The sequence below is a fragment of the Festucalex cinctus genome, chromosome 8 (assembly GCF_051991245.1).
Source record: "Festucalex cinctus isolate MCC-2025b chromosome 8, RoL_Fcin_1.0, whole genome shotgun sequence".
Classification (NCBI taxonomy): Eukaryota; Metazoa; Chordata; class Actinopteri; order Syngnathiformes; family Syngnathidae; genus Festucalex; species Festucalex cinctus.
In genome coordinates this window covers 17,649,583-17,660,416 of record NC_135418.1, presented here as the reverse complement: position 1 = coordinate 17,660,416, position 10,834 = coordinate 17,649,583, and the positions used below count along the sequence as shown (strand labels likewise).

The following is a 10,834-nucleotide window of genomic DNA, read 5'->3' as shown; positions in this document are numbered from 1 at the left end:
CAGCACCATCTAATGGATGCATAACGTAACCCCAGCCTCAAATGTAGCGCCTTATATATCGAAAAAGTTTTAAAACATGTCATTCATTGAAGGTGCGCCTTATAATGCGGTGCGTCTTATAATTCGGTGCGCCTTATATGAGGAGAAAGTTTTAAAATATGTCATTCGTTGTAGGTGTGCCTTATAGTGCGGAAAATATGGTATATCATACTTCGCACAAAGCAGGATTGAAAAGATAGAGGCAATCAGATGTCGTATAAATGTACAACTCAGACATACCAATGCTAAATCTATCACTTTATTTGGTGGCATCATAACATCAAACAAAGTAGTGTAGAAAGTTGGCAACTAATCATCATATTGCTTTGAATTGTTCTCATTAGCTTGTATTTGTCTGTTTTCACTGAGTGTCATTTATACTTTAATGCAAATAAGTGACATGCTATGTTCAACCATACTGAACGTGCACGTGGAAGGCGAGAGTGTCACATCCGTCTGAAGGCCTGGAGGTGCTGGTCGTACTGGTCGGCGATTTCCCGGGCTGTGTTGAGCTGCTTTTCACACCACTTCACCAGAGCCTTCTGTAACATCTGCACGCGGGCACTCTCAAAGTGCTCAATCTTCAACATAAACAAACCACTCTGACTCACAATAAAATTCCTATGTGTTCTAATTAGGGGTGTCGGCGATTAAATTTTTTTAATGGCAATTTATCACGACTTCAATAGTTAACTCACAATTAATCACAAATTTTATTTCTGTTCTAAATGTAAAAAAATAATAATAATAATGTAAAATAACAATAAAATAAAATAAAATAAAATAATAAAATGTATTTTTCTAAGCTTTTTTGTTAATATAAAAGTGGGAAAAATGTTAAGTGGAAATATGGCTGGATCTTTTAGTCATTGATACAGTAATTAATCAAATTTAGTTCAAATTACTGCGATTGGCTGGCAACCAGTCCAGGGTGTACCCCGCCTACTGCCCAGAGCCAGCTGAGATAGGCTCCAGCACCCCCTGTGACCCTTGTGAGGAATAAGCGGTCAAGAAAATGGCTGGATGGATGGAGGTCAAATGAAAAAGATGTGGTGTACTGTAAAAAACAAGTGTGATATTGATTTGTGTTGATGTCATTCTTCTGCCACTAGATGGCATAATTGCATTTGTAAGACATTGGTGACAGCTCAGTGCTTTTTTTTTCCTAAGAGCTGTCTATTCTTAACATGAAGTAACTTGTGAAATTCTGCACATTTTTACAATTGTAAACTACAACTGGGACCCCAGTCTCCACAAATATATGCATTATTATGACATTACTGCTGAATTTTGATGTGGATGTGTCAGCTACGCTGAGTTTGGAATTCCCCCGGGGTGGCCATTAATCGCACATTAAACAAATTGTGGCGTTAAAGAAACTTTAAATTAAGACACCAATTTTGACACCCTTTGTTGTAATATATAACAGGTCAAATTTAGGTAATTTACCTCATCTTTTGCCACTTCAGAGACACTATTAAACTCTGTCTCTGCTGCTTTCTTCACCTCCTCCAACTGTTGAACATAAAGAGTGAGTCATAATTAAGCAACAACACCTTCAACATAAACAGCACATATGTCCATAAAAATAAAGAAGCCCTTTTTCGCCATTTTGCCACGTTTGTACAAGCACTATTCTACTGACACCTGCTGGTCAAACGTTGCCATTGTCCTACATGGATGCAGATACTCACAAAAGCCTTCTTGACTGGTTTGGCCTTCTCTGCATTCTTTATGGCAGTTTCCAGCTCCACTAGTTTACAGGTCCTCCTGAAAAGCATCTCCTGAAACCGACACATCAGTGTGACTTCTTAAAACCAAAGAGAAGTTTAGAATTTAAAGATCGAACGTGACATACTTTTTCTGCTTCCTGACAGCGTGACTCCAGATCTAGGCCAAGTCCGAGAGTGCTCACATCATTCTCGGCAATATTTGTCATACTTTTCTGCATGCCAAAAACATTTAATCAAAAAATAAAAAAAATACATATCATTGCTTCATTATGATCATATGTTGTGCTTTTCTGTCTAAAATGATACAAATTACCTTCATTGTCTCAAAGATGTCTGATAATTTTACACAAATCCTGTATGAATAAAGAGTGCAGAATTAGTCCATCTTATTTTTGAACCAAACTTTTCAATGCAAAGTTTCACTTTACATCCATATGACAATCTTGAGACCAGTGGAGTCTTACTTCGAAAAAGCCGCTTTGTCAGGATCATCACCTGATTCCACACACAGATGAAGGGCAGCTGCAAAGTGCCCACAGGCCACTGCTATTTCTGAACAAACACGAGGGCATCAAGCATGAAAACTAGTGTCAGGGTGGATTACTAATGAATGACTTAAAAAAAAAAAAAAAAAAAAAGGAAAAAAAAAATCAAGCACTAAATTTTGTTCCACCACATTTTTTTTAAAATTCACTTAAAATACATCAATTGAAATAAATGACAGCTGTCTTTATTTATCCCCACTTTACGTAGATGTGTGGCATGATCTTACTTTGCTCAGTTAGCACCACATCCAGGAATTTCTGCAGGAAAAAAAAAAAAAAACATTAACAAATCAAAAAGCATAGTGTATCTAGATGTAACTTACATCCACTGTGGTTTTGGTGCTGCTGGTTAAAGAGAGATTGAGATCCCGTTTGGTTTGAAAGAACTCATCAACATCCTGCAAAGGCAATCAAGGACACAGTTCGAAAAACACAGTATGGCGGCTGAGATGCTATCAATGCCGTAAGAGTCCTAGTTGACAACCTTGTGGCCTTCTTTTCTCATCTCTTCCACAGCTTGACTCAAACGATTGAAAATGTTTTTTCTGGCTCTCTGTCGACCTGGCGGCTGCACACAAACAGAATTAGTGCAATTTTCCTTGGAAAACATTTGAGAACAAAACACACTGCTAGTAGTAATTCACATTAAAAAATAAATAGTTTGAATTAAAGGCTGAGAATTTTCCAAACGTGAATGTTATTGATTCCTTTCTCTTTCACCAGGGGTGTCCTATTTTTTTGTTTACATTCATATCATGAAAATGGGTCAATTTGAAAGATTGTAGCCTACTGTATTTTATGGAAAATCTTGGAAACCCAACAATGCTCCGTTTGTCCCAAAAAGTCTTGGTAAAACAGAATCTCTTTTTCCGACGCAACCCTTTTTAACAAAAGTGATACTGTTTACAACAATGTTTGTCAATTAGGTTACCATATTTAGCTCCATATAAACAAAATACTAGAAACTGCTCGTAGAATGACAAAGAGCAGTTCAACAATTAACAGTAAGACAAACAATTTTATAACAGTGAATAGTTTATAAATCCACATTTATTCTTGTACTTGTGCAAGTCTAGTACTCACTTCAGCACTGGTGAGAAAGATCTCCAAAGCTTTGTTTTTTCGGAGTAGTTTGTGTGCTGCCACCTGGTGGAGGAAGGTCTCCAGTGCTGTACAGTATGGCCGCAACTCGCCCAAACCAAGGAAACCTGCAGAAAAGCCCTTTGCATCAAAGTACTGGACTCAAAACCCCACTCAAGAGAACCAGCTAGCATGCTAGGATGCGTTGAGTTTTGTTTTTGTTTTTTGTTTTTGTTTTTTTAGTATTATGTGCGCATTGTCCAGATTTACTCACCAAGCTGTCTGATGGCTTTTGCCGCTGCGTTCATCTGCGCCTTTGCAGGAAGAGGAGGAAACTTGGTGGGGAAAATAGGAAAATGATTTTACAATGACTCATTGTTTTTAAAGACAATGTTGAATGTTCTCTATTGGTTTAAATATTTTGTACCTTTCTGGAAATGTCATATGATATGACAAATGTACATTGTGACATGTACACGTCACAATACTCAAACAGGTGTGAGTTTCCAAAAGTGTTGCACAATAAACACGTGTTATGATTCTGCTGCATTAACTTAGGAAAACACAAACGTACTTGCTGTAATCACTGAAATCACCATAATCTTGATTGCATTTATAGCTATGATACTCTGAATGCAAAAAAAAAGCGATTTGAAGTACTGTACTGACTATAACTCCTTGTATCCCTGGCACGTCCTCCTGAGTGAACAAGTTCTGCTGTAGCCATTCAAAGTCCTCATAGGTCCGGTCCACGTGGTATTCCCCGGTACCAGACAGCTAACGCCAACAAGAGAGACAAGATTACGAAACCAATAATATGATTTGGTCAACTCTTTGACCACAACATTAACTACACATGCAGTCCAAGACGTATTGCTAAGTTTCACTGTAAAGGTTTTGGCTGACGCTGTCAGAGCTGTATATACCGTCAATACGGTATTGATTAAAAAATGTTTATTATTATTGTACTTGCAGTCTGCAAAGATCCAAAGAAAACAAAGTCTATCTCTAGATGTTTGTTGTTCAACAGATATGTCCAGGACAGCGTCACCAGATCGAAATGTGCCGAGCCAGCACAATTTGATTTGGTTATTGGTGTTAACGTATTGATTTTATTGGCCTTGTAGCAAAAATGTGATCATTTCTGGTGCAGTTTTGTAATTGTTCTTACTTTTTGAGACACAATTAGAAAGGTATATCCATCCCCATCTTGCAGCACCTCAGTGACCTTAATGCTATGCCCATGGACACTCAGAGAAGGCGCCTGCTCTTTCACCTCTTCCTGTAAAATAAAATTTAAGTTAAGATGTGGGTAAAGAACTCCTGAGTGAATCAATTAGAATTCTGTTTAACAGTAACTTCAAGTCCACATGAACTCCCTGGACACATTAACTGGCTGTCACATGACTCTCAATGTTGTCATAAAGACCATTTTGAGGAACTTACCATCATCGTCAATCTTTTGAGCCAACGTGTTCAGTCTCCTTCGTTTTCTGCTTCAAAGAATGCCAATAAGTCCTTATTTGCTCAAGGGAAAATGTGCATTAAAGTGCTGAAGATCTTCTGTCAGCTGGTTGCAAATCCTGCAATGCGCTCTGAGCTGCAACTGCTGAGAAGGCACAGGATATCCTTTTGGGTCAAAGTGCACGCTGCCTTGATGCGAAATAGAGTACAACTGTGCCAAATCTAAAGTGCTGGCCATGGGGGGAAAGGAGTAAATGGTGTGTTAGTCAGTAACTCGGACTTTTGACACACCCACATGGCAGAAGGGGGCATGACAGCCCAATCAGTGACCTGGAAAAGAAGGGTTGAATTTACAAGAGATCCAATAAAAGAGGCAGTGCAGCTGCTGATGACAAAACAACATCTTAAGAGTTCAATATGACTTTAATATTACAGAAAATGCAGTAGAGGATATTAAAAGACACACACACACACACACACACACACTTACATACACTGAAATAAAGTTTATAACTCATCTAGAAGTTGTCTTTTCCATTCCAAACGGGTCTATCAAAACTCAACAGGTGGAGTGTGGACTGTCATCCTCCAAGCTCCAATGGAAGACCGTCTCACAAAAAAAAAAAAAGTCTTGGACGTCCCAAAAAAAAAACACGAAGAAGAAGCGCTCCTCGTTTTGTGTTGAGTCCACATTGTTTTTCAGGAAACTACAATAGAAAAGTAGTAATTTGTGTCACAGGTGTTCTTTAAGGTGATTAATCTCAATCTTTGTATGTTGGGGAGGAGATAAATTTAGCCTTGGGTGAGTGAACGTTACAGTCTAAATTATTTCATAATCAAATCTACAAACCATTCCTCTTTAAGGGTAATATTTTTAGATGAGTATGAATTGAATTTTATGAGTTTTGAGAGTGTAATTTGTGGTGTGCTAATTAATATACAGTATAGGAAATTGTCCAAATTTTTGTGTGTCAAAATTACCTTGTGATTTTTTATTTTTTTTTTTATTTTTGCCAGGTCTCGGTATTTTGGTACAAACTAAAATGGATGTACGGATTGCAGAAACTATCTGTGTGTAAATTGTTTTGTGTTGTGCGCTAGTGTTTTTATCAGGGTGGTGCATAAATGCATAACGGCCAATTTTTTTATTTTTTTTTTATTTTTTTATTTTTTTATCTAATCTGGCCCCCACTTGCTGTTGGCTCCACGACCAGTATTTCGTAATATTTTTTTCTGGTCAATGCTGTGGCTGCAGACAGTACTTGTGCTACCATGTTTGGACGCAAACGTTTTCTTATTCTTTTGATTTACAAACGAACAGCTGCGTGACTTCTATTGTGCACTGTACTAAAGCTGCCCATCGAAACTGTGTGTCTCAGTATGTTGTCGTTTGACAGCTCAGTGGGTTTTTTCGTACAAGCGTACGCCACATACGAAAACTTATTTCGGAGCAGTTCGTCATTCGTGCCACTGGGGGCAGAAATGTACACCCGCGCTTTGGAGGAAGGGCAGAAGAAGAGGTGTCTTCTTGGTAGTAAAGGAAAACAGAACAGCACGTAGGCCTCAAATGACTTAGAAGTCCGACCTGGTCATTAAAACGTAAAAACAGCATTTTGAGTTGGCGTATACCACAGTTAACCTGTTTCAGTGTGGCGGAGCCCTTGCTTGGAATTTCTGCCGGCATCTATTTGATTTGGTAAGATACTTGGCAAGCTAGCAACTAGCTAAGGTTAGCAAAAACGAGCTAACGAGAGCCAACGTTGATCGTACAGGAATGGCACGAGAACGAGACGAATGGCAATGGCGAACAATTGTACATGCTTCCTGAGTTATGTCACTAATGATCTGAACTTGTTCATATGTTTGATAGCACTTCCCGATGTCAAAGTAAATGACATTATTGTAGACTTTGTTTTTTTTGTTTTTTGTTTTTTTTTGGTAAACAAAGGTGCCAAACTTGTGTTCATCACGGGCCGCATCGTAATATTTGCCCTGACGGCGGTTGGTTATGACAGTAAACCACATAAATGTATAACTATTAATACGTTGAAAGTCACGGTTCGATTCACCTTAGATAAAGCGAGGGAATCTTTTTTTTGGGGGGGGGGAGTTTTGTAGGCCGTGACAAGACGCCCATAAGTAGCAACATTGCAGTTAAAGTAGGAGGTGTGTAGTGCAAATACGGCATAAGTAGCAATATAATTAGTTAATAAGTAGCCTACAATGTTATGGGTATAAATAATGAGTTTAAAACTGTAAAAATCTATTACAGGGATTGAACCAAGGACACCGAATAAAAGAGCAGTGTTTTATCAACTCCCCCAGCTGAATTATCTTCCCTTCAGTGTGGCCCCAGTGTTTGCTTGTTTAGAGTTGTGACAGGATCTGATCTACTCTCCATGAAACAACCCTTTGTGTCCTTTTACTTAACAAATAAAAAGGTCTGAATTCCATAATGTTTGTTTTGCAGGTCTTAACAGGAGAAGGCTGGAGGCAAGGGGAAAAAAATCAATCCATAACTTCTTCTCTACGCTTGTAAAAGGTCACCAGGGTATTGCAGACTTCACACACACACATGAGTGCTGTATTCTCCTCGAGCTGGGCCCAGCGCCATGCCTGATCGGGACGGCTCCTACCTATCAGCTGGTGGTGGGACTGGTGGCAATCTGAGTGAGGAGGGAGGACCGGGATCTGCTTGCGCTGCAGAGGGCAGAGGAGGGTCAGGAGGGATTGTTGCTGGCATGGGAGGAGGAGGGGCACTAGGCAATGGCAGTGGTTGTGGGAATGGGGGAGGTGCGATGCAAGGCGCTGGACTGACAGCGGACGGGGTGTGCAGGGATTTTATTCGCAATGTTTGCAAGAGAGGGAAGCGTTGTCGCTTCAAGCATCCCGACTTTAATGAGGTACCAAACTTAGGGGTGCAAAAGAACGAATTCATCTTCTGCCATGATTACCAAAATAAGGAGTGTCTGCGCGCCACCTGTCGCTTTGTTCATGGATCGAAAGAGGATGAGGACTATTATAAGAAAAATGGAGAGCTGCCACTTGCACTGAGAGGGAAAGTCGCAGCACGACTTGGCCTCTCCCCCACGGATCTGCCGAATAGCAGAGGGGAGGTCCCGATCTGCAGAGACTTCCTGAAAGGGGAGTGCCAGAGAGGCAATAAGTGTAAATTTCGCCACGTCCAAAAAGACTATGAATCTGAACCGGCCAGGGTCGGAGCGGGTGGCGTTATCGGACCTGGTGCAAGTGGAATGGTGAATGCAGGAAGTAGCGTAGGTGCTGGAGGGAGCGCAGGAGGAAGCTGTGGGGGTATTCCAGGACTTGTGGGAAGTGTGGGTAATAATATGATGGCGGTGGGCTGCCCAAGCTTGGGCGGTTGCAGAGATGCGAGTCTCGCAGGAGTGGGGGGCGTTGGTGCGGCGGGAATGAGCGGCTGTCTGGCAGTAGGCACCTCAGGACCGAGGCGCTTGCTGTCGGTGTACGACCCCTTACTTGAGAGTGGGCTCTTTGACTCGGCGACCCTGGACAGCTCACTGGAGCAGACGGCCCTCCAGATCAAGAGGCGGCGCTTGGAAGGCCTGCGACTGACGGACGGCAGTGTGGGCGGCCAGTATGAGCTCGGAGTCCAGGCGGCGTTGCCCACACGTCCTGTGGAGTACAGGCTATTGGAGGAGGAAAACACCTTGCTAAGGAAGAGAGTGGAAGAGTTGAAGAAACAGGTTAGAACGAGTGCACTTGGAGAAAACTGTTGAGAAATAGAGATTCAAAACAGGGCGGGGGGGTTAATTTTTTTTGGGCATTTGGACCCAGCTCAGTCATAAATACTTTGACTAATTCATGCCCCCTCCTCCCCAAAAGGTTTGTAATAGCCTGAAGATACCACAGGATTTTGCCAATGCTACTTTTCTTTTAGACAGGTCTTTAGCACACAGACAGTAACCCGCAAATAGGCGATGACTGATTAGAGCAAATAGGTCAGAGATTTTTATTTTTTTAGTTCAAAATATATATAGTGGCATATGAAAAGTCGACACACCCCATCACAGATGGTCACTGCCGTCTCTGTCGTTGATGGATGCTCACATTTTTGGTGTGTGATATATAGGAGTGTGAATATCGCGATAAATCGTGATACTTTGTCTCCCGATTCATTTTTGATATGCCTTGTATCGCGTATCGTGAGGTACCCTCCCCGAGTGATGTATGATACGAAACCTCGAATAATACATGGACTCGTAAGCATCGACTGAAGCAGATTTTCACCCCTAGATTTTATCATTTATAAAAAAAATTCCCTAGGTCCTATTTCCATGTACAGTATTTATGCGCAAACAAGCAACAATAACAATAATCACTTTTATTAGACATAAATGTTTTTGTCTCATAAGAAAGGCTTGTGCTAAAATAATGGCAAATGAACCTTGAATTATTATGAAAGAGTTCATGTTTCTTAATTGTGGCGAAAACATGAGCCATAAATTGGATTACAACAATAATGCAAACAAATCTGTGGCTTTATCACTTCATCTTTACATGGAACAATATTTAAATGTGGATTGTACTTAAGCACTGAACTTGTAGCCACTATATAAATAAATATATAAAATATACACATGAATAATAACACCTATTAACCGACGGAAATTGCAGCATTTGCACTTTGAACAAGAACTATCTCTGCTTCGAATCTGTGTCCCCTCTTCTCAGGTGGCCAACCTGATCGCCACAAATGAAGTTCTCCTGGAGCAGAACGCCCAATTCCGAAGTCAGACTAAAGTGATGACGCTGTCCTCCACGCCTGCCCCCGCCGAGCAGACCCTGGCAGCCCCCGTGGGCCCGGTCAGCTCATACAATCACAGCATCGCCCAGACCCACACCACGCTGAGCAGCACCGGGCTGCAGCCTCGACCTGTCACCCAGCAGGACCTGGTGGCGCCCACCGGCGCTCCCGCGGCACCCCCCACCAACGCCGCACCCCCGACGGCGCCACCCCCTCACCTCAACCCCGAAATCACACCGCTGTCGGCCGCTCTGGCGCAGACCATCGCCCAGGGGATGGCGCCGCCCGTTTCGATGGCGCCGGTGGCCGTGTCCGTGGCTCCGGTGGCCGTGTCCATGTCCATGACGCAGCCTCTGCCGTGCATCACCATGAGCCACGCCACTACGCCCATGGTGTCATACCCCATCGCCAGTCAGAGCATGAGGATCACCACTCTGCCTCATATTACCTGATAAATGGCAATAGCACGGCCGGACTGAAAACAAATGATGTAACGATTACAAGATTTAAAATCGTTTAATTACAAGAATAAAGTTAAAATAATACGAGAATAAGTAATTTGGCTCATTTCCCTTTTTGATCATTTGACAAAAACTGAAATATTTAAAGATATTTGATTATAGGATGATGAATATTCTCCAGTAGTTACCTACACTGTCTTTGTTTTCATGGGAATTTTGACAGGTGCCTGTTCAAATTACAGTTGTGTACAGTTGTTTATTTTTGGGTGTTAAAAAAATAAAAATAAAACCTCGTTGAATACATTATAACATTGTTTCAAAGTCAGCTGGAATAAGCTCCAGCACACCTGTGACCCTGAGCATAAGTAGTACACAAAATGGAGTTTTGTTATAAGTAAAACGATACGTTTATTCTTTTTTTGGTATTATGAATTTCTATAATTCTACTTTTTATATCTCTCTTCTTTCATTTTGTCTTTACTGATTGGATTTATCAGATTGCGGGTCAGTTAAGCATGTGCCGCCCAGTCTTGACTTATGGCCATTTACATTAGTTTTTGCTAATGATGCAATGGACTTGATTTTTTTTTTTTTCGTTCCTCATAATTTTTTCTTCTCTGCACCAAAAACCTAAAAAAAACCGTTTGTAGTTTCACTAGGCTTGTTGTGAATAAAGTTACAAATCGCACACTATATCTGAACAAGAGCAAATAAGTGGTCATGCACACA

General features: G+C 41.2%; 2 protein-coding genes across 4 annotated transcripts; one reads left to right on the top strand and one right to left on the bottom strand.

The window, feature by feature from the left end:
* Positions 1 to 278: 278 nt before the first annotated feature.
* On the bottom strand, positions 279 to 5,496 carry LOC144023922 (sorting nexin-5). Of its 2 annotated transcripts, XM_077529873.1 has the most exons (15): positions 5,356 to 5,496; positions 4,844 to 5,006; positions 4,569 to 4,679; positions 4,067 to 4,174; positions 3,672 to 3,732; positions 3,401 to 3,525; positions 2,802 to 2,885; positions 2,641 to 2,715; positions 2,545 to 2,575; positions 2,237 to 2,324; positions 2,086 to 2,125; positions 1,898 to 1,984; positions 1,734 to 1,823; positions 1,489 to 1,554; positions 279 to 620 (listed from the first exon to the last, which is right to left on the bottom strand). In XM_077529873.1, the coding sequence occupies exons 2-15, from the start codon at positions 4,847 to 4,849 to the stop codon at positions 486 to 488; spliced, it is 1,107 nt and encodes a 368-aa protein (XP_077385999.1). In that variant the 5' UTR covers positions 4,850 to 5,006; positions 5,356 to 5,496; the 3' UTR covers positions 279 to 485. The 2 variants fall into 2 exon arrangements, with proteins under 2 accessions (XP_077385999.1, XP_077385998.1); XM_077529872.1 differs by lacking the exon at positions 5,356 to 5,496 and having other exon boundaries at positions 4,844 to 5,135.
* Positions 5,497 to 5,532: 36 nt separating this feature from the next.
* Positions 5,533 to 10,793, top strand: zc3h10 (zinc finger CCCH-type containing 10). 2 transcript variants are annotated; one of them, XM_077529871.1, is made up of 3 exons: positions 5,533 to 5,663; positions 7,332 to 8,583; positions 9,572 to 10,793. In XM_077529871.1, exons 2-3 carry the CDS (start codon positions 7,474 to 7,476, stop codon positions 10,094 to 10,096), a joined length of 1,635 nt encoding a protein of 544 aa, XP_077385997.1. In that variant the 5' UTR covers positions 5,533 to 5,663; positions 7,332 to 7,473; the 3' UTR covers positions 10,097 to 10,793. The 2 variants fall into 2 exon arrangements, with proteins under 2 accessions (XP_077385997.1, XP_077385996.1); XM_077529870.1 differs by lacking the exon at positions 5,533 to 5,663 and adding an exon at positions 6,310 to 6,557.
* Positions 10,794 to 10,834: the final 41 nt, after the last annotated feature.

Coding starts and splice junctions, on each gene's coding strand:
- LOC144023922 (XM_077529873.1), bottom strand. Junction 2,886..3,400: donor TCTTTCTCACCAGTGCTGAA/GTGAGTACTAGA, acceptor GTTTGTGTGCAG/CCGCCAGGTCGACAGAGAGC. Junction 1,824..1,897: donor GCTGTCAGGAAGCAGAAAAA/GTATGTCACGTT, acceptor TGTCGGTTTCAG/GAGATGCTTTTCAGGAGGAC.
- zc3h10 (XM_077529871.1), top strand. CDS start 7,474: ATGCCTGATCGGGACGGCTCCTACCTATCAGCTGGTGGTGGGACTGGT. Junction 8,584..9,571: donor TGGAAGAGTTGAAGAAACAG/GTTAGAACGAGT, acceptor CCCTCTTCTCAG/GTGGCCAACCTGATCGCCAC.